General features: G+C 52.8%; 1 protein-coding gene and 1 long non-coding RNA gene across 3 annotated transcripts in view; one reads left to right on the top strand and one right to left on the bottom strand.

Moving 5' to 3' along the window:
* Positions 1–9723, top strand: part of CDH26 (cadherin 26) — a 42039-nt gene extending 32316 nt beyond the window's left edge. Inside the window, exons 14-18 of the mRNA XM_042930502.1 lie at positions 569–646; positions 2213–2311; positions 4238–4291; positions 6618–6692; positions 8757–9723. Coding sequence (XP_042786436.1) covers positions 569–646; positions 2213–2311; positions 4238–4291; positions 6618–6692; positions 8757–8903 — 453 coding nt within the window. The 3' untranslated portion in view covers positions 8904–9723. The remainder of the gene's footprint in view (positions 1–568; positions 647–2212; positions 2312–4237; positions 4292–6617; positions 6693–8756) is intronic.
* A 2763-nt stretch (positions 9724–12486) lies between these two features.
* LOC122214852 lies at positions 12487–17225 on the bottom strand. 2 transcript variants are annotated; one of them, XR_006200103.1, is made up of 4 exons: positions 17051–17225; positions 15714–15945; positions 14202–14617; positions 12487–14062 (listed from the first exon to the last, which is right to left on the bottom strand). It is a non-coding gene; the product is annotated as an uncharacterized LOC122214852 (long non-coding RNA). The 2 variants fall into 2 exon arrangements; XR_006200102.1 differs by having other exon boundaries at positions 14202–14442.
* Positions 17226–27173: the final 9948 nt, after the last annotated feature.

The raw sequence follows: 27173 nt of genomic DNA, 5'->3' as shown, positions 1-27173 counted from the left end.
CTTTGGCCACGTGCTTGAGTAAACAGGGAGATGTTCTCAGAAGTGATGGGTGGTTGGAGAAGCTGGCGGTGAGCCAGACCCCTCGGCTTCTCACATTTTCTCTTCCTTCCGGGCGTGAGGGAAAGGGAAGCGACCGCCTTGGGCCATGGTGTGGGTGCACCTGCCTGTGCGCCCACAAAGGACTGCTCTGAGCCCTCCCGGGGTGGGGTCGAGAAGGCAGGAGGTGTGGTACAAACTCTCCAGTACACACAGCACGGCCCAACCCCGGGGACCCCGAGAGCGTCGCCGCGAGCCTTGGAAGAGAATGAGCTTTGGACTCTGAGGCCCCATCAAAACAGGAGTCTTTTTCACCATCATTTCCTGTGAGACGCGGAACAACAAGAAACTCTGCCTCCTGACCAGCAGTTCCGAAGCCGTTGTCTGGATTTACGGGATCTGTATTTTCCAGAGTCGGGATGTCTCCCGTGAGGGTGTTGATCCGTGTTTGGGATGCCACTCCTCGCTCTCTGCCTTTATTTCTGCCGTCTGTAATTTCAACCCCGTCGTATTTCTTTCCGTGTGCCCACAGGGAAGGCCAGATGTCAGGGATCAGATGTCAGTCCGGTTGCTAAACACAGCGGGGGCGGAGGCCGAGCTCGGTGCTCAGGTAAGCACGGCCCACCGGCTGCTTGGGTTTAGACGGAGGGCGGCTCTGCGGAGGGTTCCCGTGGCAGGGAGCCCCCGGCCCACATCCCTCACGCCCCTCTGCGAGCCCGCTCCGCGCCTGCCTGCCCCCTGCCTCACCTGCAAAGCCCTGTGACTCAGCCTAACAGGTCAGCAGCATCGGGTGACCCCACGCCCAGATTTCAGCCTCAGCGGTGCCACCTTCGCGACCTTCTGCCACACGCACATGCCACCCGTGCCAGTGTCCTTTTTACAATATTTCTTTCTCTCAGTGGATTTCTGTCCGGATAAAGCACGTTTCTTTAAACAGGAAATCCTATATTTCAACGGTAAACAAAAAAACTAGTTTTACCTGTACGAAGAGCTGAGAAGTGAAAAGTAGATACAATTGAACTAGAACCCCATAACTCTGGGTAGAAAATGCCACCTGCCAAAGGCTCAGGTCTCTGAAGAAGGCAGAGACGGGAGAGCCACGCTGTCACTGGGTGGAGACCCCCCACCCCCGATGCCATCAGGAGTGTGGATGAGGAGTCAGAGGGGGAAGCATCATCTCACCCTGCAACTCAATGTCATTTAAACCCGTGTTGCCAAACCGGCCAAATCTTCCCTTCTCTACGTGATAGATGATCCCACTTCAAAGACAGCGAGTTAATCCGGGCTGCCATAAATTATTGAGCAGGTGCTTGGCTGGGGGTGAGCAGGGGCCGGTCCACGGGCGTCCCGCCCACCAATCCATGCCCCTGGGGGAGGACGACTGCTCCTTCTCTCTTGCACACCTTGCACACCGATACCGTGTGAGCTGCGTCGGTGGGCCTGTCAGCTTCCAGAGGCCAGAAGCATTGAGCGTGTCCTAGGCATGCACCCTGCAGGCCCCACCCGCTCTTTCCCAGAGCCCCCGGGGGAGGGTGATCGAGGCCTGCCGCTTCTGCTTCTCCATGTGCCTCTGGGTTCCTTTCACCCAGAAAGTGAAAGTCCTGCAAATAGTAACTTCCCCTGTGGTGACGGGTTAAATACAGTGCCATTCACACACCTTCCCTCGGTCAAGGTGTCACGTATGATTTATTGGGTAACCTGATACGTTAAAATCTGCTGCAAAGCATGAGCTTTGTTAAAGCCACCATTAAGATCCACTCCCTGCTTTATTCTCTTGGAAATTTTGTTTCGCCATCGAAGGGCCTAACAGAATAACAGACACCCAAAGCAGAAATTGCCGACAGCCCCACCCTCGAATCCAGCTTCATTGGTCTGTGTCACCGGCTAGGTCTTGTGCACGCACACCCTCGGTTTTCGGGCATCCACGGCACTACGGATGGAATGTTCCAGTCCCCGCCTGCAGTCATGGTGGGCCACCTGCTCTGTCCCCAGCCCTGCTCTTGCATTTTTCCACCTTTCTGTCCCCTTCCACCCCCTTCTCCTCACACTAGCTTCTATCTGCACATGAGCATAGCGCGAGGGAAAGGTGCGGAAGGATGCGCAGGCGCGCTCTGCTCGCAGCTGGGGGGAAATGCATTATCTTCCGAGTAAATCATCCGCCTCCCCCGCCCCCCAGGATGCACACGACGTGCTCGCACCTGCGTCAAGAACAGCAGAGCAGGAATACTTCGTCTTGGGGACTTCAGTGCATTACAGAAGCTCACCGCCTGTTGCGGTAAGGACCCCTAATGTTTGACAGTTGGCTCCCTTGAGAGGCAGCCCTTGTAGAAGATTCTGTGTTGCCGGTAGAACAAACACAGTCAATGAAAACCTTCTCATTTACCTAACTAGCTATGGTTATTGTTGGCTGTTAAGAGTTGTTGTTTGATAGTTTTGATCAAATATGATGCTTCTTTTTTTTAATTTTTTTTAACGTTTATTTATTTTTGAGACAGAGAGAGACAGAGCATGAATGGGGGAGGGTCAGAGAGAGGGAGACACAGAATCCGAAACAAGCTCCAGGCTCTGAGCCATCAGCACAGAGCCCGACGCGGGGCTCGAACTCACGGATCGTGAGATCATGACCTGAGCCGAAGTCGGCCGCCCAACCGACTGAGCCACCCAGGCGCCCCATATGATGCTTCTTTTTAGAACACCCACAAAGAAATACATTTTCTTGTGTCCACCTAAGGGTACCTGAGATAACCCATAAGATTACAAACACGTGGCTTTGGCCCCAATCACATTTCAGCCCTCCTGCCGACTGAGCCCTGACATCCTCCTGCATCGTGTCTTCATGCCCTCTATGTACAAATTCTAGAACTATTGTTTTGATTTTTGGAATGATTTTTCTCGGGGGTGGGGGGAGCCCGGCTGGCTCAGTCAGTGGAGCACGTGACTCTTGATCTTAGGGTTGTGAGTTCGATCCCCATGTTGGGCGTGGGGCCTTAAAAAGTGGTTTTTCTGAAATCATGTGGCTTGGAAGAAACTGTAAAAATAGGCCAGAGAGTTTCTGTGTACAGTTTCACTCAGCTTCCCCCAAAGATAACACAACCAGAACATTTTATCAAAACCAGAAAACTGACTTTGGTACAGCACTATTGTTTTTAAATTTGTATTTAATGTTTATTTTTGAGAGAGAGAGAGAGAGAGAGAGAGCAGGCACAACTGGGGGAGGGGCAGAGAGCGAGGGAGAGAGAGAATCCCAAGCAGGCTCCACACTGTCAGTGCGGAGTCCAATGTGGGGCTTGAACTCAGGAACCATGAGATCATGACCTGAGCTGAAATCAAGAGTCAGATGCTTAACCGACTGAGCCACCCACGTGCCCCGGTACAAAACTACTAATACGGGTCTCAAATAGAGACCTTACTTGGACTTCACCAGCATAACTAGGTACGACTTTAACAAAAAATGTACAGTTTTGACGACAACTAAAAGAGGTATTCAAGGTCCAAAAAGCCACAATTTCTATGATGGAAAACTTCTAAAAAAGAATTCATGATCTCTATCATTTCATTCTCTTTTCTCAGGCTGTGTTTGAGATAAAAACGTGCTGTTCTTTTTTGCACAAAGATGATGCCGTGGACCCACCCTTGAGTGGGCTTGTGTATTTGTGAACGTGCCCCTCTAACCCTGGAAGGGCTGGCTTCGTGGGCCTGGACCTGGTCGGTCACACGGGGCCCTGTGCTCACAAGGGCCCCGTGCCTGGTTTAAAGCCCTGTTGTCACCACCTTGAAAGTCTTACTGTTTGGACAAGGGGCCCCACGTTTTCATTTTGCAGCGGGCCCTGCAAATCGTGTAGCCGGTTCTGGGTCCCAGGGATGAATGTGCCTCATACGCAGATGTTGAGCCTACGCCCATGGCTCAAAGCGAGCCTTCCTTGGGCCTTCCTAGACCAAAGATGGGGCTTGAAAATCTCACGTGTTCATCCTCCATCTCCACAAAGCACCATGTAGCTGGCTTGTGGATTTTTGCTATGGACAACATTGCCATCACTGGAATTGTTATACCTGTAGTACAAAAGTTAGAAGCGATGTGATTGCAAGAATGTCTAGTTACACGTTTGCCTCCTTGGAAAATTAATATGAAACCAATAGACGTTCCATCCGTGTTACTTTTCCTTTACTGATTTATGTATTTTTCATCCTTTTTAAAATTAAGGGTTGTGACATGCCTTTTGAGCCAAGAGGCGCGAGGAACAAATATTCTACTCCCGTAAGTACAGATGGATGTGTCACCAGGGAGAGGGTTCCCTTACCTTGCTAACAGCTGTGGAAAGCCCTGAAAATTGGAAATTTGAGAAATTCTGCCCAACACCCAAATGAACGAAAAGGAGGCGTGAGTGTGGAGAATGAATTCGAAATAAGTAAAAAACCACACATCTAGACTTGGAAGCATAGAGTTTTTCAGTCCCTGGCAAATTCCTTTTGCTGCCGAGTTGCTAAGAACTTGGCCAAGGCCCGAATATTCTTTTGCCATCCTCTTCACAGGCTTACAGAAGTTTTGAGCTAAGAGGGCCCCAGAGGCCCTCTGGTTCGTTTTGTTCCTAGACCTTACTAGCAGCAAAATTCTTCTGTTCATCTAAGATCCTGGGAAGAATGCCATTATAAGTAAAACAGATAAGGGAGGCTTCTTATTAATACCCACTTTGAGGATACCGACACTCACAACATAGACCCATTGCCAGAGCAATCAGTGGAAACAGTGGTCCCGCTGAAAAACAAAAAATACAAGTGAGACGTTGTGGATGAAGAATGCAAAATCATGTTATCCCAGCACCTGATTCATTGCCCCACATTGTTGTAAATCGGTTGTTAAAATATCAAGAAAATCTGAATTTACGCCAACAGGCAGTTTCAAATATTAAGTTTTTAGGTAGATCGATTTATAATATCAGTATCTCCTTTGATTAAGCAAACAGGAGATGAAAATTTCATCCAAGTTCATGAGAGCAAATTGTGACACTTTTGCTTTTATGAACATGTTGGGGGAGGACTCGATTAAAAAGACGTAAACGATTTTCCATTATATTATAAAAATAACGTTCAATAATATGTTCAAATAATGTGCATATAGTTAAAATGAAATTCATGCACTCTCGCTGGAGTGTCCCCGGGGACACAGGCTGAAGCCAGTGACTCAGTGTGGAGGCCGGGAAGCTGTCCCGTTGCTGAGGGCGGGGGCACATGCTGTCTGCGCTCGGGCAGAATGGCCCCGAGTCTCACTGGAGACGGAGAAGGACCAGTGTCCGACCAGTGAGCGCCTGGTGAAGGGCCCGGGTGGCAGGAGAGGTCTCTATCTCCAGGAGCCAAACCTGGCATCCCCAGCCAGCGCCCTCGTCGGGGCCGCGGGTCCTCAGCACTCTTTGTAGCCGTCCACACTTGCTCTCTGGCTAAGTGAGTTTAGTTCAGGTCAGTGGGTGTGATGTGGCAGGTAGGCAGATATGTGTGTAGATGGGTGTGTGTGTGTGTATGCATGTGTGTGTGTTACACATGAACTTGTACAACTTATATCCTATGTGGACGTGAGGTTTTATATATACGTGAAATTGTCCCAGACTTTCCCATTTTCCACACGCCTCTCTGGACCGCCACAAGTACCCCTGCACTCAGGGATGGCCGGGAGCCACGTCAGTGTCTTAAAACACAAATCGTATGGAATTGCCGTCCAGTTTAAAACTTCCCGACGGCCTCCCGCCGCACTTGGGAAACAGTCCGCAGCCTTGTGGCCCAGGGTCCTCTGGGATGTTCCGCTCACCCCTGGCCTCCACCTGCCGCTCGGGCTCCAGTCTCTCCGTGCTCCCCCTGGACTGCGGGCCTCTGCTGGGCCTTCCACCTGGAAGGCCCTCCTCCTCGGTGGCCCTGGTGTTCCTTCCTCCCGCTCCCCCTCCTCCCGAGAGGCCTCCCTGGCCCCGGCTGGGCGGGGTCCCCCTCACCGCTGCTCCCCAGCGCCTCACTCTTGTTCCTCTTCACCCTCAGGTGCTCCCCTGCACCTGTGTGAGCACGGGAGTGAGGCCGCCTTGCTCTCGTGCCCCAGTCGCCTTGCCTGCCTGGCCCCAAGTGGCCCCAACTCCCATGATTCAGTTGTGCAAGCTGCGGGCTTAGCGCGCTTCCCCACCGCGGCGCCCCAGCTGTTGCCAGGCCAAAGCCCCAGACCCGCAGACACTTGCCGAGTGAGTGAAGGGTGCCCGCCCACCACTGAGAGCCAGGACCAGCTCTTCCAGAATCATCTCACTGAACGGAGTTTGCGAACCTACCTAAAGCCTGCTGGCTGGTCCTGCCGGGGCTCCCTTCCCCAGCCCCCCAGAGAAAGGTCCATTGAAAGGTCCAGCTGCATTGAAAGGTCCAGCATCGGCACCTGCCGGGCCTCCCCTCTCTCCCAACGCTCAAATAGGGGACATGTGTGCACACAGTCCTTGGCCTGCCAGTCCCTGGGGTGGCCCTCCGGCTGGGAGGTGGCCCTGTCCCTGCCGGGCAGCGGAGGTCATCAAAGTGAAGGGCCCCCCTCACTGGTGTTGGGGTTCTGCTGGTTGGCTTCTCAGGTGTACCGGGATGCCGTGGTGCCCAGACGATGCCCGGAAGCGAGCGTGGGGACGATGGCGGAGACCCTGAGCCAGGTGGGAAAGGCTTCCTTTTGTCAGTGTGCCTTCCGCTTCTGCCTCTGACTCCAGGTCCCCGGACCCTGTTTGGTGAAGCCGAGTGATGCTCCCCTGGCCGTGAGGATGGGTGGCAGGCAGGGCGGCACCACTGTGGCTTGAGGAACCAGACCTTGGCGCTCCACAGTCACCGCCTGGGGCCTGCCCTGTGTCAGGTCCCTCTGGGGCCCGGCCAGTCCCTGGGGTGGGAGCTCCGAACTTCAGTGAGGCCCTGAGGCCACAGGGAGCGTGGTCCCTCCCCAGCCCAGCGGATGGACAAAACCACAAATACTTTATGTGCCCAAGTCTGGGAGCGAAGGCACACGGTCCAGGCGCCTTTGGGAGGGGGCCGAGTGTCCCGCACGGTCGTGGCTGCGTCCCGAGGCGTCATCGGCCCCGCTGCGGGCGGGGAGGACGGGGAATGGGCCACCCAAACTGCAGCGTCTGCCCGTCTCTCCCTGTGGGGACAGGGCTGCGTCACACCTGACACATGGTGGCCAAGGATGGACAGAGCGGGTGACGGGTGCGCAGACCCAAGGCCGGACCGGGGGCCGCCGAGGGCCCCTCTCCTTGAATGACCACCCCCAGCTTTGAGCAACGTCCAGGGGGCCCCCCATCCGCCCGCCTGCAGGGAGACCCGAGCGAGCGGCTCACTGCACACCCGGCAGATAGAGTCACCGGCACCTGGGGATGGTCACGTGGCATCTGGCAGCCCCTAGTGGCACACAGCTGCACCCAGGGGGCCGTGGGGAAGGGCCAAAGGTGCCCGCCCGCTGGGTCCAGCCCGGGTCGTCCTCCATCCTCCAGGCAGGAAGGCGGCCTGTGTTGGGTACGAGCCCGGAGCGCTGTGCTCGCTGGAATCGGTGGAGGAAAACAGATTAAAGGCCTGGTTCCTTCCCCGATGAGCCTTCTACCTTAGGTGGGGCTTGATGATGAACTATTGATCTTCTGGGGCCTCTGAAATCGCTGCATCAGGGCCCAGGGGCCGCTGCCGCGTCGTCAGCCTCGGGGGTTTTGAGCCTGCACAGTGCCGACCCCGCTGCGGGTTGTCATTCATGATCCCTCCAGCGCCCCTGGGGGGACGTGAGGGGACTGGTGAGGCCTCGGCCAGAGCGTGCGCACGTCGCCAGCTGGAGGCGCTTCCTTTCCTCCCCCGCCCCCCCGCCCCCCGCGGTGAGGGCCAGACGGTGACCACAGTCCCCGAGCGAGCGGACGCGGGCAGGGGCCTACCTGTGGGCGCCTGTGGACACGGGGCTGAGACGCTGCGTCTCCCGCTGAACACAGAGCCTGGGAGGGGCTCCCGTGAGCCCCAGGAAGCTGGGTACAGGGGGGAGCTTGGGGACAGGGATGGTGTCCAGGACCCCTCCACTTCCTCTTTCCGGCCTTCTCCCGCCTCCCGCCTCCTCCTCGGGCTCTGGGCCCTCTGGTTCTGAACGTCCCCGTGCCCTCTGTGAGCTCGCCCTCTCGGGATCTGCCGCTAAACCCGCTCCCCCCTGGGCTGACGTGGCTCAGGTCCAGACGGCACCCTCCCCGAGGCGCTGGAAAGCAAGCAGGTGGGAGTCTGTCCGGCAAACATTTAGCGAGTCTCTCGGGCCAGAACAAGCCAGAGAAGGCTTCGCAGAGAGACGCCTTGGGCCCTGAAGGATGAGCGGGAGTTTGCTCAGTGGAGGCTGGCAGGTGGGGGCGGGACAGCGGGAGCCAGGAGGGGGGGCATCGGGGTGCGGGGGGCGAGGCTCACCCAAGGGGTCAAGGCGGGGGTGGGAGGGGGAGCCAGGACGCGCAGGCCGCGAGCTCGCCACGGTTCCCTCCGGGAGAGCAGCTGGGGAGCGGGAGGGTGGTCTCCTTCCCCTCGGCTGCCGTTTCTGAGTCTGCAGAAACTTCTGAGACAGCCGGGGACAAAGAAGAGCGCGCCATTAACACTGCACTGGGGCAGTCCCCCCCCACTTCCCCTCCCCAACCCCCCCGGCCCCCCGTGGACCCTGGAGAAAACGGACGGCGTGTGGAAGAACCTGGCACTTACCTTCTCTTCCCCTGGCTTTTCTCCAGAAGCTCTGTGGCGTTGACGCCCTAGCAGGTGACACTGGTCACCGGCCTCACATCTACGCGGAGGAGGGAGAGTGCGAAGGAGCAGAAAGCCTCAGTTCTCTTGCCTGCTCGGAACCGGACTCGGGCTTCAAAGGCTGCTCCGCTTGAAGAAATGTATGCTGAGTCAGGTGGTCCTGCCTAGAACAGCCCATTTTGGACAACTGGGATAATTCGTGGAGGGTATTCAAGGGAGTTCACCTGCTATGCTAGTCAAGGGACTTTTCTTCTCCCCAACCCTCCTCCTAGTCCTAAACTAAGGGTAAACTGTGAGGCTGGATTCTGATATTTTCGGACCAGGCATCTTGAGCCGAAGCAAAACAACAGGTTATGCTTTTTTATAAATGTGACTTGTCAGACAGATTTTTTTTTTTTTTAAGAGAGACTCCCTCCTTCTGTTAACAGCCCAGCTCTGAGGGGAAATGAAATGATAATTTATAGATTAGCCAGCAATTTCGTGACAACAGGTTAATACTGGGGGGAAATGTAAACTAGACAGTTTTTAGTGATTATTTATTTCTATAAGTATGATTCTGCTTCAGTTTAAGTAAAAAAATAGGTAAACAGGGAAATGTTTTTGGAATATTTGTGAGCAGTATTTTTAGTGATGGTCAAAAAACAAATACTGGTTCCTTTGCACTTGTTGAGTAAAGAAATATGTTATTGTAAGACAAAGGATCATGGTTATCACTTTATAAGCTGTACATACTTTAAAACATGAATAGGTATGATTTAACTTGTATTTATTACATATGAAAAAATTTATATACATATGTAAAAGAATTTAGTAGCCATGGAATGAATACATTCCAATTAGATTTTATCTTTAAGCAAAACTCAAACTTGGGACACGTGGGTGCCTCATTCGGTTGAGTGCCTGACTCTGATTTTGGCTCAGGTCACGATCCCAGAGTCGTGGGATCGAGCTCCGAGTTGGGCTTTGTGCTAAGCATGGAGCCTGCTTAAGCTTCTCTCTCCCTCTCCCTGCCCCTACCCCTACCGCTCGTACCCTATCTCTCCCTCTCTTAAAATAAATAAAATAAACTTAAAAAAAAGAGAAATATTATAAAAAAACCCCAAACTGAGTTTTTACTTGTCTACTTACTGCTAGTTTAAGTGTGTGTGTGGGGGGTGGGGGGGGGGGGTGGGGGGTGGGGAGGGTAGTTTCTTTTAAAATTCTTTTAAAAAAATTTAAATAGCAGGACATTTGCCCTATAAAGAGTTCTCTTGTCTGGGTAACAGATGTATGTGTGGCACAGAAGCGAATGTATGTTCCTCACACGAGGAAGCCCCCGCTGGACCGATCATTGGACCACCTTATTCTGGACTCAAAATGAGGGAGATTTAAATATGTCTTGTTTAAGCTGCAGCTCTTTCGGATTTTCTGCCACTCCTGGGCAAATCTAATGTTAACTGATACAAAAGAAAGGACGAAGCAGGGCACCTGGATGGCTCAGTTGGTTGAGCGTCCGACTTCGGCTCAGGTCATGATCTCGCGGTTTGTGAGTTCGAGCCCCGCATCGGGCTCTGTGCTGACAGCTCGGAGCCTGGAGCCTGCTTCGGATTCTGTGTCTCCCTCTCTCTCTGCCCCTACCCTGCTCATGCTCTGTCTGTCTCTCTCTCTCAAAAATAAATAAAGATTAAAAAAAATAAAAGCAAAACAAGACAAAACAAAACAAAAGAAAGGACCAAGAGAAGCGAACCGCCAAGCAGTAGAGTAACAGTGGTATGATGATGTTGATAGTAACAGAATACAAACAAGATAGTTTTCTTGTGTGAGTAATTTTGCTCAGCAAAAGCCTAGTGCTATCAGGACACTTTAATAAATACATTGGCTATCTAAAAGCCCAGGGCCAAGATTAAAAAAAAAAAAAGTATATAATTGATAGGCACCATCTTTTGCCGTGCCCTCTCACGCCCTGGGAAGTATCAGGAGAAACACGTTGGCTGTGGAATCAGTGAAGTATTACATTAAGCAGTTTCAGCTGACTCAGGGTCACAACTTCCCCTTCTTTCTGAAGAAGCATTTCCTTCAAAGAAATCTCAAGGGTCTGTACGTGGTTACTTCACTCATCACCTAGGGCTCTGGGTAACTGAAGAGGAAGAAAACCATCTCGGAAACACTGGGACATCGACGTGGCGCCTGAGTGTGTACGATAGCTGTGCGAATGCTTCAATGATCCAGGAGAGACTCTAGGACATTTTCTGGGTAATTAGGGATAAAAGTAACTTTTTAGAAAACTACGCCTTTTGAGACTGAATTGTTGCCAGGATCAGTAGGTGGTCATTAGACCTTCCTGCATCTGAGGCAACGGCCAGAAAACCAGGGCAGTGGGGCGGATATGGTTCACCATCTGCCTTTGTAAATAAAGTTTTATTAGCACACAGCTATGTTCTTGCAGTGTCTGTGTATCATCTATGACTGGTTTTGTGCTGTCACGGTAGAGCTGTATGCCCACAAAGCCAAACATATTTAACGTGTGCCAACCCTTGGTGAAGGCATTTTTTAGTGGAAACCCCGTATCGTATCAAACATTTGCATTTTATGTTTTAAATTTTTTTTCAGTTTATTTTCTTATTTTGAGAGAAAGAGAGAGGGTGTGCAAGCAGGGAGGGGGCAGAGAGAGAGAATCCCAAGCAGGCTCCACACTGTCTGCACAGAGCCCGACGCAGGGGCTCGATCTCACGGACCCTGGGATCACGACCTGAGCCAAAATCAAGAGTCAGATGCTTAACCGGCTGAGCCACCCAGGCGCGTAAGGCGGATACGCACCCGTATCACACATTTGAAGATGTATCCACAGCCTGTGTTAAAAACAGACACACTGCCGTACAAATTCTGAAAGGTTTTAAATAAGTTTGTTTTTGGCTACAGGCAGCTTGCTTCATTTACTACTGGTTATGAAATCTTGGCAGCTGCGTATACTTGTGAATTCTTGCATTATGAGAGACTCTGCAACTAATTGTTTTCAAAAGTAATAAAATACCGATGAAAAATTCATGAATGCGGAATTTAACAATTAATGAGGAGAACAAAGTATTATATTTTGTAGATGCTTAATTAGACATTTATTAATTTTAATTTTGCTGCTCCCTTAGTGTGTTTGGAAGGCAATATTTTTTCAGATCTTGACCATTTTCATAGGTCTCGAGCGTTGGGGGCGTGGTGTCCAGCAGAGACGGTTTGTGTAACACACACGAGGCATACAGCCCCTCCCTTTAGGATGCCGGTCTGTATTATGTATGATCACTTTCCCCGACTGACATGATTCATGGATGTTCTCACCACAAGGTTTTTCTCAAGTCTGTGTACATGACTTAAAAAGTTTCTGCGGCACCTGGCTGGCTTAGTCAGGCAAGCGTCTGACTTCGGCTCAGGTCACGATGTCATGGTTTGTGGGTTCGAGCCCCATGTCGGGCTCTGCGCTGACAGCTTAGAGCCTGGAGCCTGCTTCGGACATCATCTCCCTCTCTCTCTGCCCCTCCCTGGCTCCAACTCTGTCTCTCTCTCTCAAAAATAAATAAACATTTAAAAAAATTTTTTAAAATAAGAAGTTTCTATTAGAAACACTGGCATCAGGAGGTTTTGGTGAAAATGCTGAATTTACATATATTCGTGAACTAAATCAAAATCTTATTAATAGCAATGAAGAAGGCAATAAAAACAGAAATAGTAAATATTTTCAGGGAAAATGTGATTTTATTAAGAACATTAGCCTCTAAATGACTTAGTAGTCCAAGGCTAGCTGCAGTCTGGGAAGTTAAATATTTTACATTTCATCAATTTTGGTTTTCCATTTGCATTAATAGTCTCGTTGGTTTTATGGGTGCTTCTCATCGGAGGTGTTTGTTTTGGTCACTTCTGTGATTCACTGAGCACAGAAGCCCTCCTAGCTGTTAAAACCTCCCCAACAGAAACAGTAGCCCGGAGACCCTCACTTTATGTCCCCGTGAAGTAGGTGTAGCAAAAGCATCCTCAAGAATGATGCGTGGGCAGAAGACTGCACACCTTGTCTGGTCATTGTCTCTTCTGCAAGGTGCATGTCAGAGGCATAAATCTGTCCTGAAGAAGGAGGAGGCTAGAGAATTCTAGAGCTAGAATAGGAGAGACACTGATACTGAACTTTTCCACATTAGCAGAGCCTAATTGCCCCCAAATCCATCACCTCTCATTCCTCAACAGAAACTTGACTTTTCTGCCATCCAGAATGGAAGTGACCCTTCCATCCTCCCTTGAGCCAGGTATGACCATGCGACTAAGTTCTGGCCAACGGAAGGCAACTTCCTGGAAGTGTCCCTGATGAGGGCAGATGTGTCTGTCTGTTCCCACTCTTCTTCTTCTACTGGGTTGGAATGAGGATTTGATGGCTGGCGCTGAGGCAGCCATCCTGGGCATCACCATTAGTGCTGATATATGGCATGCCAGCAAGACAGAAGACGGGTCAGTTCCTGCCGCCATGGAGTCCCGCTGGACCGTCCATGGACCACCTTACTGTGGACTCAGAATGCGGGAGATTTAAAAGTCCCGTTGAAGCCACTGCTCCTTTGGATTTTCCGGGCAAATCTAATCTTAACTGATAGAAAAAAAAGGACCAAGAGAGGTGAGCTGTGAGTAGCAGAACAGAGACATGTGGCACCGACTCCGTGGATGTTGGCAGGTGTCAGGGACTCAAACACTGTGGGCCAGAGGCCTGGCGACAGTGTGGAGAAATGAAGCAGTTGCTAACAGCTGTCCCCTGTTTTTTGAAAAGCGGCCTGTGTTCTGAGCTCGGATCGAGGGAGGGATGACAGGAGAGAGCCATGACGCAGAAGCGTGGTAGCCGCTGCTTGCTGCCCTTAGCAAAGCTTTACAAGAGAGCGGCCGGCGTAGGCGTGGGAAGAGGGGACGCCCTGTGATGATGGAGATGCTCCCTGCCTGCAGCCTGCCACCGAAAGTGACCGAGAGCTTGGTAATTTGGAGCCTTGCAGGGTTGAAAAAGCAACTGCTAGGCTCTCCCACGGCATCCGGAACTGGGATGGTCTTCCACAAAGCAGCACACTTAGCAGAAAAGAAACCCGAGCCCCATCCCACTGACGTGTGAAGTTCGCAGCAAAGCCCGTGGCCCCCGGAGGCTCGGGGTGGCCAGGACATCGCGCCAGGAGACAGGGGGGGGCCGCGTGCAGGCCAGTGAGTGAAGACGGCCGACACTTCAGGGTTAGAAACTGCCTTGACGGCTAGAGCTGATGGGCAACTGATGGATCCGAGGTCCACACGTTTTGGAACAAACACTCTGCCAAAGAAACCACAGCCTGGTCTGCAAGAGCCCGGGACTGTCCAGCCCCAGAGCAATCCCTGGAGCCACCACCACAGAGACCCCAGGACGACACGCCCTCTGACGCCCACATGGGGCAGGGGCGGCAGAGACGCACCTGGCGAGGACCCCGGCGGGGGGCCGTGGCGTCCTGGCTGTTCCTCCTGCTCGGATTGGCGCACGTGGATGGACCAGGGGAGGTTGTGCTTCTCAGTCTTCGCTCCAGAGGGGTGTTTCTCGTGCCGGCGTCTCCTTCCCACTCACCCGCCTTATGCTGGGTGGACTGGGAGCCGGGACTGCCTGGTTCGTAGCTTCGAACCGTTTCTGGTGGGGAGGTTTTCCGCCTTATCCTGGGGACCCTGCGTTTTGAGGCACATGCGGGGACTGGCTGGGGCTCTGCCGCTGTGTCCGGGGGTGCGGTGGGGGTGGGTCATGGGTGCAGCAGAAGGGCGAGCGCCGATATGTGGGTGGCTGCAGGGTGGGCGGTGGCCGAGACTGCTACCCAGCCCACAACCCCGTGCCTTCTTCCTTCTCCTAAGAAATAAAGTCCCTGAGTTTTAGCCAGAGTATGGCTTCCTCAAATGCAAACATCTCCCGGACTTGCCTGACCTGGATGCGACCAGGTAACCGGGTTCTGGAATGTACGTGTAGAGCTTTACCCACCATGCAGCGCACACTGGGAGGAGCCTAGACCCTCACACCGGCAGCCACGAGGGCCCGGATCAGTGGACTTTTACGGGAGAGGAAAATAAACGCAGCCCACTGTTTACTTGGGGGGGGGGCGCTGTCTGTCACTTACAGCCAAGCAGAATAGTAAGCCACCTAAATTATATGACCTGAGAAACGAACCTATAAATAGAAAAAACCCTTGTGTGTGTACTAATGTGTGTTATGCTTTAGAGAAGTTACCTTTGTTAGTTCGTCTTATCCACCGAAGAGATATTTTTTCATTATGTTCAAACACATTTTTGTATGATTAGTGTTCTGCAGTTATAACATGCTGCATTTTTCCTTAATATGTTTCTACAATTCTTTTTAAAAATGTCTGCTACAGGGGCGCCTGGGTCGGTTAAGCATCCGACTCTGGATTTCGGCTCGGGTCACGATCTCACGGTTGGTGAGTTTGAGCCCCGTGTCGGGCTCTGCACTGGCACTGTGGAGCCTGCTTGGGATTCTGTCTCTCCCTCTCTCTCTCAAAAATAAATAAATAAACACACACAAAAATGTGTCACTATCCCGTGGCAGATCCTTTAAAATATAAGGACACATAGTGCATAGGTTACATAGTATCTTTCTGGCACTGGATTAGATTTTTGGAAACTGCCAAAAGTCATTCGGGACCTTGCTGGGTAAGCAGTGAGTGATGGGTGTCAGTGATTCTGTTTAGAGCTGGGAGTAGGGGTGAAGGTGGCCAGACCGGGAAGGAGCTGGGTCCGGGGAAGTTCTCAAGGGGACCTGTCAGATGTTTGAGCCGTGGGCTCCCTGGGCAGCCGCGCTGGATGGGTTCACCGTGCCCAGCTGGACCTCTGAGGTCCCGATATGCCCTATTTTAAGAACAGGAGCTTCATTCTACAGTTTGTGCCTTGAGACGTTCGGTCGGGTCCCCTGGATCCCAAATGAGCATGCTTACCTGGTGGGGTGGTGTTACCAGGGTCTCTGCTTTAACCAAGAGGAAATTTCTCAAGGCTGCTATGTCATGCGGTTGGAGACATAAAAATCCACACATGAATCTGAACCCACGAAGGAGGCCCCCACTGGGCACAGGGCGGTGAGCAGGTCCTAGGTTCTCAGAACCATATCGTTGGGGCCACTGTTCCCTTTCCAGACACTGCAGTGCCCGTGTTAACTAACCGGTGACCTGACTGAGGGGAAAGAAAGGAGAATGATTTTGTTGTTAGGGTTATTCACGTTACATTAATGAGCCACCTCCAACGGTCCACACGCACCAGTCTCTGGGGGAAAAACCCAGTTTGGCGAAGTTTTCAGTTGGTATCTACTGAGAGCTCCAGGGTTTTTTTTTTGTTTTTGTTCTTTAATTTTTAAATTAAAAAAATTTTTTTTTTGCTTTTAAATGTTTATTTTTGAGAGAGAGAGAGAGAGAGAGAGCGCGTGCGTGAGCAGGGGAGGGTCAAAGAGTGAGGGAGACACAGAATCCAAAGCAGGCTCCAAGCTCTGAGCTGTCAGCACAGAGCCTGACTTGGGCCTCCAACTCACAAACTGAGATCATGACCTGAGCTGAAGTCAGAGAGGCTTAACCGACTGAGCCACCCAGGTGCCTGTCCAGGGCTGTTTTTACCAGCCTGTTCACAGGTCAGTGGTTCCAACGGGAGTGGCTGTGCCTCCAGGGACACCAGGCAATGTCTACAGACACTTCTGGTTGTTACAACCAGGGGGTGGGTGTGCGGGCACAGGCAGGGTGGATGCTGGGGTGCTGCTGAACCTCTGCAGGGCACAGGACACCCCCCACAGAGAACCACCCGGTTCATAGACCCACACGGACCCCCTCTGAAATACTGTTCCGATGCCAAGAAGCTAATGACCTCAGTTCAATCCAAACAACAAAGGGCTCTGGGGCGGGGGTGGGGGGAGGAAACATCCAGCAGCAGACTGAACCCTGCGCCCAGGGCACTCACCCTGGGCCAGGCCACCGCTCTCCCCCCTGGCCCGGCCTGTCAACCAGTTCCTCTGGGTTGACAGTGTCCCCTTATGGAAGCACTCTTGAGCTCCCAGCGGGCTGGGAGTAGAACAAAGATAATTAGACGGGAGCGGCTCGCCCCTGATCCAGACAAACCCGGAGCAGACGAACTCACAGGTGGAATGCTTTCAGCCCAGCGTAATCAACTCCTAGCACTCAGCGCTCCGTTTAGCAGGAGGTGGGCCTGGAAACTTCCGTGTTAGCAGAGCCCAGTGCCAGGCCCAAGGCCACAAGCAGACCCGTGGCCCAAAGCGGGGGCCCAGCTCACGAACCTGCGGGGCTCTCCCTTGCTGGGGACGTCCCAGGTCAGGGCCTCAGAGTCTAGCTGTAAAGTGTCATAGATTCAAGAGCCTCAGTTTCCAGGGACATCAGGATGATCCAGAATCGACTGCGGCAGAGGAACGTTGGCGGGTCGGCACGGCAGGTCTCTAGCTCTCTATCCGTCTGTGACTGCACCGACTTCTGGGAAAGCCCATGCGCACTCCAGGCGTGGATCCGGAATGGTCTAAGCCCCTCGGCTAGCCCCTCCCCTTGCCCACCATGATTGGCTCAGAGATGAGTACATCACTGGGTCTGAGCCAATGAGGGTCAGGTCCAGGAGTTGGAAGGCAGCCGTGTCTTAAACGTAGGGACTGTGGAAGCCGCTTTGCAGGGACTGTGGGGGCACCAGTTGTGGGCAGCGTGGAGGGTTGCTGAGATGAGCGAAGGGCAGGGGCTGCGGCAGGATACTGATGAGGAGAAGGTGAAGTCAAGAGTGACCTAGCTTCCAGCCAAGCACCCCTTTTCCAGAAGGTTCTTTATGACCATAAAGGTTTGAGTCAGTGTATTTGTGCATATAATAGATTTCTCCTCCTTAAAAAGATTCAATTATAGATTCAAGCATCTGAAATTCAATACTCAAGGGTTAATTGAATTAAATTATTTGTAAAAACTTCTCCAGGTTCTTTGCATGAAAGGAGTGTAATATTCATGAAATTCTGTTTGTAATTTCCAGTAGTTGATATGATTCAGCTGCATTTTTTTGAGCAGCTTTATGGGGCATGGAAGGTTCTTTGTAGGAAAGGCGGAAAGAGTGGGCAAAGGATGCCGGGAGAGGGCTGCCCTCACTTTGGGCTTTGCCCGCTGTTTCTCAGGAACCACGTGGTGACCACTGTCTTTGTATTTTCACTTTCTGATTTGATGTTTGAAGCCTTTATCCTCCTATTTTGGAAGCCTCTTGACTTAATGTATTGTGTGATTTGCAAATCAAGACCCCAATAGGAGCTGTCTGCTTTCTTAGCTTTAATAGCCTTGGTGACCCTGAGTGTGAGACCTGCCTCCTTCCGAAAGTCAGTTTTTAATATGGAACAAAACTGAGTTGTTCCTCCAGGGGCCAAGCAGGCTAAGAATCATAAGAAAAAAAAAAATAATATAACTGTATTATGATTCAATACCTATAATTATTAAAATGCCACCAAGAAGGCCTGGGCTTTGCAATGGATGACGGAAGTTGGAGAAATTAGCCCTGAATTAATATTAGTCAAGGAAGTTAACGTGAGAAGCTTCCACCAAGAAATCCACTAATTCTCTTAACTAATAAGGGTTTGTTCCTCGTGCAGAGATAGTCCGGTAACTGCGCGAAGCGGACCCCGAGTTCGCTGTGGCCGGGAATAGATGAAGAGGGCACGGTGACTCTTAAATTCTGCTGATCAGAACTGGCCCCACGGCCACAATCTGCTTTCATGGGAGGCTGGCAGGTGGAGAGGGGCACGTGGGTAATAAAGCCCTAGATGGATTTCTGCCGTTGTGCCTGTTAGAAGTGCAAGCAGAGATTCTGATTTCGAGGGTAGAATTGTGGAGAACTGAATGTGGCCCTAACCCAAGAACCGTGCCTCAGCCCCGGGGTTCCACAGATTATCAAAACACAGCTATGAAGATGCACGTGGGCGTCCGCTCCATCATTTCCCTCCTGGGTGCCCTTCATTAAGTCTAGTCCACACTTGGAGCCTCCGCGGCTTTGTCTGTGAAAGGAGGAAAACGTCGATGCATCTCTTACAGGGTTTCCCAGAAGTCGTCAGCACTGCGGTCCCCCTCACCGTCACCATCGTCACCAAGGCCACCAGGGTCAGCAGCAGCAATGTCAACAAACTTGGCTCTGTCGTGTCCTAAACCGATTAACCGTCATCTGCGCATCACGGTCCGTGGAATGGTCTCTGCTAGGTGCCACCTGCACGGCCCGGGCTCCCGAGAGAGGCCGACTCCACGTTTAAGCAGCGGTACTTGAGGAGTGGGGGGAGCGGGATACTGTGCCCGGGCCTGGGGACTCTGTGGAGACATCTGTAGGTTCTCTATGGCCATTCTGCGGCGGAGCACTGTCCCTGGGAAAGAGGTCGGCTGTGGGGCTTCCAAACAACCACATGGAGAGCTTGTCCCAGTACGGTTTCTGGGCTTGGCTTGGGACATTGGGCTGCGGTCTGAAAACCTATATTTTTAATAAGATTTTCAGTGACTCTTAAATGAGCTACGCATTATTGTTTAAGCTCAGCCTTGTATACAGACTGCATTCGTGCATGCACGCATCAAGTATTTATTGAGCACTTAACCGCGTGCTGCACCATGTTGGGTATTTTGGCCGCTGTATCTGATTCTCCCATTCTGTCACCACCCCACCCTGTACCTGAGGACCATGGAGCTTGGGGATAGCACACGAGTGACCTGCCCCAGGCCACAGCTGGGAAGCGGGTCCAGAGGTCACACTCTTCACATCCCTTTGCAAAAAGGGGTCTTTTCCCGGAGCTGACCGAGGACAATAGGCAGGAGTCACAGCGGATAGAGGATGTGTGGAAGGGCGTGTGTCCATTCTTGGAGGCTGGGTGGTGAGGGGCTGGGAAAGGTCTCCCTGGAGGTCAAGTCAGTTATCTAGGAAGACAAGAGGTGTGTGTGTGTGCGTGTGTGTGTGTGTGTGTTTGAGAGACAGGGGGGCGGGGGGAGGAGGGAGAAGGAGAGAGGGAGGGAGAGAGCATGGCAGAAGAAAGGACACGTGCAGAGGCCTGGCAATAAACAGCATCTCCTCTGCAAGCTGGGGCCTGCCGTGTCCTGACACTCCTGAAGTGTGACGTTCTCTCGGCCGGTTTCGTCACTGCTTATCAAAGTCCCACAGAAGAGTTTTTCTCCGTCTTCTACAACTTTTTTTTTTTCAACGTTTTTTTATTTATTTTTGGGACAGAGAGAGACAGAGCATGAACGGGGGAGGGACAAAGAGAGAGGGAGACACAGAATCGGAAACAGGCTCCAGGCTCCGAGCCGTCAGCACAGAGCCTGATGCGGGGCTCGAACTCACGGACCGCGAGATCGTGACCTGGCTGAAGTCGGACGCTTAACTGACTGCGCCACCCAGGCGCCCCCCGTCTTCTACAACTTTTAATAGAACTTCCTTTAAGGCATGTTAGAGAGACAGTAAGTGGTATGTCAAACTCATGAGGTCGCACTCACGGTATTTCTTAGGATGCGGGTGGAGAAAATCACGGTATTTCTTAGGATGCGGGTCGAGAAAATGAATCCGTGTAAACGACATCACAGAGCACGAGAGGAATTGCAAACACGGTGAAGACCGCAAGCCCAGGGGAGCTGGAGATTGGGGAACCCTGGGCCAGAGCGTGTCCGTCTGTCCCAGCCTAGGAGCCCCACTCTTCAAGTCTGTCTGCGCGTGTCCAGAAGGCGGCGCTGTTCCCAGGGGGGCAACCGTGGCCCTCTGCCGCTTTGAGCCGGGAAAGATAATGCACTACAGATACTAGCAACCACAGGGCCAGATTCTGTCCTCGGGCCGCTCGGGAAGAGCTGTGCTCTCTGGGGGAAGGGTCATGCAAGTTCTAAATTAGCCTTGGGAACCGGTCCAGCCCAGAGCAGGGGCCCGCGGTTCAGGAATGTTCTCTGGCCCTGCCCTCGGAGTCCCTGCTCACAGCCTCAGAGCCGTGGCCGCCACAGAGAGTGGCTAAAAATACCTTGGTTACGGGCCTAGAAAATTACTTTTAGAAAATTGCTTTCCAGAGGCAGCCTCGGGGAAGAGCCGAGGGTAACACGGGCCCCAGGCAGGCCGCCCGGCCGCAAAGGTCAGCCAGCCCTTCGGAGGCCTGCGGATCTGAGCCTCAGCCAGGTGGTTCTTAGGGCTCGGGCTCCAGGGAAATACCACTTTTGGCTCCTTCGCTTACGAGGTCTTCAGAGCTGGAGACCTCCCTGCCTTTACCACCTTAACCGCAAGCGTGGGCTGGGTGTGCAGGAACGGAGGCAGGGCTCGAACCCGCCAGCACTTGAGAAATGTTCCCGCAGCGCCTCTGGGCCCGCTCTGCTTCAAATCACCGCAGAAGCTGGTGCCATCAGGCTCTCCTGCGTGGGTTCCGAGGAGGGACGGGTATGGATGGGACACGGATCACTTCTTTGGGGAAGGGGACTGTGGGCGGAGGTCGTGCCCAACTTCCTCCTCGGCAGCCTGGCACTGGGTGGCGGGGGGGGCTGATCCATGCCAAAGCGATGAGCAAGGAAGGCACCTGACTCTGAGAAACCACACAGACAGTTGCGCCTGTCCCGTGGACCGGTCCACCCGCAGGGTCCTGTGTCCTCAAGGGCCCGTCAGTTGTGGGGGCCAGGACTGGGTCAAGCATCTCTTGAACAGTGCTATTCACGGCCGCTGCTGTCACTGAGCACTTAGCATGCGCCGGGCACCGTGCACCGTCTCGTGTAATCTTTACGGCGAGTGCACCCGTCAGGGCCGCCACGGCCCCTGTTCTGCTCACGAGGACACAGGGGTGCAGGGCTAGGTGGGGTGCTTAGGCTAACCCAGCGGGTCAGGGGAGAGCAGGGATTTGATCCCGGATTCCTCGGCCACTCCACTCACCTGCTGGGCTCACCCCCCGGGGCTGTGCACAGAGGTAGCCCTTGTTCAGTAGACTGAGTGTCCGCGGTTCTCTGGGCCATGATTAAAAAGGCCGGGTCATGATCCTGGGATGGGTTATTTTTGAGGGTAGGATTTGGCCAGGGTCCTGTGGCTGAAATAGCAGCTGCACTTCGATCCCCGTGGGGTGCCATCCAGGGCTCCTGGTGCCCTTTGTCCTGGAGCAGAAACCGCACTCACCAGTTGGAGCAGCAGTTCTCAAAGTGGGGTGCACTGGACCGGCAGCCTCAGCATCCCCTGGAAGCTTGTGGGAGGGCACGTTCTCGGGCGCAGCCCCAGATCTGCAGAATCAGAGGCTGGGGGTGGAGACCAGCACTCCGTCTTAGGAAGCTCCCCTGAGGGTCTGGATGCTCGGGAAGCTGAGAACCATGGCCCAGGGAGATGACAGGTCCCCCTCGTGTCCTTTCCCACTGCCCCTGAGAATGGCTGTTCCCACAGTCAGGGTCGAAGCGGGGGTCAGCGAGGGCTGAGTCATTCCTCATGGGAAGGGTGGGGCTGGGGCCCCGGGTCAGGTCCCTGTGTGTGCGACCAAGCCACATGCCAGGAAGTGACTCTTGAGGAAGATGCTCAGCTACTTCTGACCTCCAGTCACTCCATTCTAGACGACCAGGGCACCCTCCATTCCCTGGGGTGCCCCCAACAGTGCCGATAGATGGGTCTCCTAGAGCTCTCAACACCTGCCTGGCTGCCCTACCTCGTAGAGGAACTAGGAAGGTAGCAAGGTTTGGGAACTGTAGACCGATTCCTTCTACCCCCGACAGTTCTCTCTGACACGGTCCCAGTGCCTAAAATGCTGCCGTTATTCTTGCCACAGTGTAGCATCTTTGCAGGAGCCATTAACACTTTAGTGTGAAATAGATTTTTCAGCAGTATTTCTAAGTCACGGGTGCTGAGAGTAAAGTCTGGTGGGTTTGGAAGTCGTATGAAAGGCTGATGGGGGTCCTGAGCGTCACGGTAAAGACTCAAGACAGAGAGGAACGCCAGCAACTAAGAGGAGGTATAATCAGGACGTGACCAAACTTGAACAGTTTGAAAGAAGAATCTGTGAAAAGGTGACTTCCTTCCCGTCCAACATCCCAGTCCCTTGGTCCTTCTTCCCAGAAGTGATTATGACTCATTGTCTTTGTGAATAGGTGTGTAGATAGATTTTTTTCATATTTTCATTATGTGCCAACTGTACCACACCTCCATTTATTCACCTAAACGTCCACCTCAAGGATTGTGTCTTATCAACATGGGCATCTTTATCCAACTTTTTAGAAGTTTCACACCACTCCTTTGTGCGATTATATTGGAATTTACATAAGTGCCTTCCTGCTGAGACTATTCAGGTGATTTCCAGCCTCCCGCTACAACAAACAATACCGCCGAGAGCATTCCGATTCACGTTTCCTTACACACATGTACAGATGTATCGTTCAGGTAAAATCCTCAAAGTGAGATGCCTACACCAAGGGGAATATACAGTTTAAATTTTAATACCTATTGGCAAATTGTCCTCCAACACTCCACCAATAGTGTTTCTCATCAATTTTTAATCTTTACGAGTCTAAGTAAATTTTTTTTAAATGTTTGTAATTGCACTTTTCATTTCCATGTCTTTCATTAAAAATGCAGTGAGTTGAGCATATGAAAATGCTTATGAGCCACTGATTTTCCTATGAACTGCCTGCTTTTTTCTCTTTACCCCTCGTTCTAACGAGTTGGCGGTCCTTTTTGTTTATTTGTAAGAGCTCTTTATATGTGAGGTTCCCATCTCTGTCAGTCACAAGTGTGACAAATATTTTCCCAAGGTGTCATTCGTTGATATCTTTTTCCACATGGAAATTTAAAGCATCATGTGGCCAAATATATCAGTCTTTTCCTTTATGGCTTTAGGAGGACATTGATTTCTGAGTGGGGACAAAAGGGGATGAGGAGAAACCTCTCCAGCTGCCTGCCCTTGAGCAAACGGAACTTGGTCTCAGAACACATCACCCCGACTGGCCGCATGCCAGTGATTGATGTTCCACGCTATAGACTGAATGTGTTCCTCCCAAATTCACATGTTGAATCCTAATTCCCGGTGTGATAGTAGCTGCACTTGGGGGCCTTCGAGAGGCAATTAGGTCGCAAGAGTGGTGGCTCATGGATGGGATTACTTCCCTTATAAAAGAGGCCCCAGAGAACCCCCGGCCCCTTCCACCATTCGAGGACGAGTGAGAGGGTGGCCAACTCCGAACCAGGAAGGGACTTTTACCAGACACTGACTCTGCTGGTGCTTTGATGCTGGGCTTCCCGGCCTCCAGAACCGTAGAAATAGGGGCGCCTGGGTGTCTCAGTCGGTTAAGCATCCAACTTCAGCTCAGGTCATGATCTCGCAGTCCGTGAGTTCGAGCCCCGCCTCGGGCTCCGTGCTGACAACTCAGAGCCTGGGGCTGCTTCGGATTCTGTGTCTCCCTCTCTCTCTGCCCCTCCCCTGCTCATGCTCTGTTTCTCTCTCTCTGTCTCTCTCACTCAAAAATATATAAACATTAAAAAAAAAAAACTGTGGAAATAAATCTCTGTTGTTTATAAGCCACCCCGTCTGCGGTATTTTGTTAGAGCAGCCGGAGAGACTGAGACGGCCCGTCTCTTCTGCTCGGTCACCATCACCTTCTGTTTCCTTCTTCACATTGTGAAGAATGTGAGCATCACCTCCCCAGAGCGTGTCCCCACTGCCATGTTCCTTCCCCGCCTCCTGAAATGTCTCCCTGCTTCCAGGACCTCTGACCCAGCGGGTACTAACATCCCCACCACACTCTCTCTCTGTATCAAAAATCTTCAGTGGCTCCCCAGTGCCTATGGGTTTCCATGCAGTGGTCTTCAAATCCTGATCCTGATCTCTACCTCCAGCCAGAAATTCCAGCAACTCCCAGTTATGTTGTTACCCCAGACACCTCCCCGGCTGCCCCCAGGACTTTGTTCATGCTGTTCCCTCCTCCTGGATCCTTGTCACCCTTCCTATCAGTGGAACTCTCTGGCCTCTGCGGCCATCGAAATGGCCCTTGCCCATGGTCTCCTCTTCCTCCCCAGGTTGCCTGTGGGCTCTGATCCTCCGGGCCCTCTCCTCATGGCAGGTGCTTTGCTGTATCTTCCTGGTGGGCAATGGTGCTCTGTTGTCCTGGGGTTCCTATTCGTTGACCCGGCAATGATGACCATCCTTGATGTGGGGCTCCATCTGGCTCCCTGGCCAGAGCAGAACATTCTTGCACTCAGGGGGCCAAGGTCTAAGGGCCAAAGACAGCAAATACACACAGATGTGCAAGCTTGTGTGTGGGAGTGCTGTGTGCAGGTGGAGGGTTGACGCTGAGCTGGGACTGAGGGATTCATGGGAGCCAGCGGGGGCCAGGAGCCCCCTAGGCAGGGAAGCAGCAGTGGGGCTTGGGTCTGAAAGGGCTACACTGGTTCAAGGGACCAGGAGGGGAGGGAAGGCTGGAGGGCATGGGCCAGAGGAGAGTGGGTGCAGAGGTTGGTGGGGGCTGATTTCTCAGGGCAGGAATTGGGGGCTAATTCTTAGGGTATGAAAAACCACTTGAAGGTTTTAGGTAGAGAAGTGACAGTACGATTTAGGTTTTATAGGCCCAGAGTTTCAGACGTGACCTATAGGGCCCTGAGTGATCCCTCCCTAGCTGCTTCCTCAGGACTTATTTGAAGGTCATTGCACACTTGCTCATAATTCCCAGCATAGGAAGGGCTGTCCTCCCTCCATGACTTTGTGCTGTGTCTGCTGAGTACCACATCTTTCTCTCCGGTTCTCTCCTGGGTTATTCACTCACTCACTTGTCCACCTGTCCGTCCATCCACCCATCCATCCACCCCCCCATCTGCCTGCCCATTCATCCACCCACCCACACACTCACCTATGCGCCTGTCCATCCATCCACCCATCCATTTACCCACCTATCTGTCCATTTGCCCATTCACCCACCACCCATGCACCCATCCAACTGTCCATTCACCCAGGCACCCACCCACTCACCCATGCACCCACTCACCTATCCACCCACTCACCTACACACCCACCCACCCATCTGTCCATCCATCTGCCCAGCCATCTACCCATCTACCCATCCATCCATCCATCCATCCATCCATCCTCACATCCATCCATCCTTCTAGCCATCCCTCCATCCATCCATCCCTCTATCCATTGACCTCTTGCTCTGTGCCAGGTCCTGTGCTGGATCTTGCAGGGCACTTTTCCCCAGCTCCTCACTTTCCCATAAGGGGGACCACTACTAATTTGGAACTACTAGCCTCTTGCCCACACCTTGCCTGCACCTCTCCATGGACTATCTGTGGCTGCAGTCAACCTGTATTTCCTATTCCCTGAATGCCTGGAGTCCCAGACGTTCTCTGTTCTCTCCTCTCCACCCAGGAGACAGCAAGCCAGGACAAACAGAGCCTGGTTTTGCCTAGGGTGCACTGCCCAGGGTCTAGTTGGCAGATTGTATAGTGCACAAGGCGGCCTGGTGAACTTGCTGGGTGGCACCCCACGGCAGCCCCCCACCTCGTGGACATAAAGCTGACACAGTGTTCCCCACCTGCCTGCCTCCCCCAGGCCTCTTTCTCCCTCAGTTAATTCTAAACCCTGGTGATTCTTAGTAACCCGCTAAAACCCCAACACAGGGTACCCGGGACATCAGGGGGTGGGGGGCAGAAACAATGATCTCTGTTCTAGTGGAACAGAGACACTTGAGAGAAAGATGAGAATTAAGCAATCTCTCTCTCTCCCACCCCACCCCTCCCCCCTCCCCACCACACACACACACACACACACACACACACACACACACCCGCAGCTATGGTCCTTGCTACAGAAGGGAGTTTGTGATGACTGGAGAGTGTCACAGGGGGTTTGGCCTCATCTGGGGGTCAGTGCTGCTGAGGGAGCAGTGACCAGGAGGCAGCACCACAGGCTGAGTGGCCTGGCAGGAGACTCCGTGAGGCTGGGGCACGGGCTGAGGACGTCCACAGCGATCCTGCCTCCCCCGACCTTGCCTTTCAGAGGATCTGAGGCTGAACCAGAACGAGGGCAAAGGCGGGCATGTCCCCCAATGTAGCATGTGACAAAACGGGCAGTCTTTTCCTTTGGAACCAACGTAATTTGCTCTCAAGCAAACAAACGGACAAGTGGGAGCTGGGATCCCCAGGGGTGGTGAGCGGTGTCGCCCAGGCTGGGCTGGTGTTTCGGGACAGGTCCTGAGCGAAGGGTGACTGAGCTGCAGCCACCGAAAGCACGCTTCCGCCCAGAAGGTGACCCACGCGGGGAAGGCGATTCCGCGGGGCTAGGCGGCTGCGAGGGAGCCCCCCAGGGTGCAGGAGGACATGTGGGGACTCTACTGTGCCTTGGGTTCTGTCTTCTCAGCAGATTGAGTGCACGAGAGAGCTGAGATCACAGCTACATGTTAGCCTCTGCTTCAGATTTTGTTTGCACGGTGAAGACA

The sequence above is a fragment of the Panthera leo genome, chromosome A3 (assembly GCF_018350215.1).
Source record: "Panthera leo isolate Ple1 chromosome A3, P.leo_Ple1_pat1.1, whole genome shotgun sequence".
In the NCBI taxonomy this organism is placed as follows: Eukaryota; Metazoa; Chordata; class Mammalia; order Carnivora; family Felidae; genus Panthera; species Panthera leo.
The sequence above is the reverse complement of the archived record's forward strand: the minus strand, read 5'-3'. Positions and strand labels throughout refer to the sequence as shown.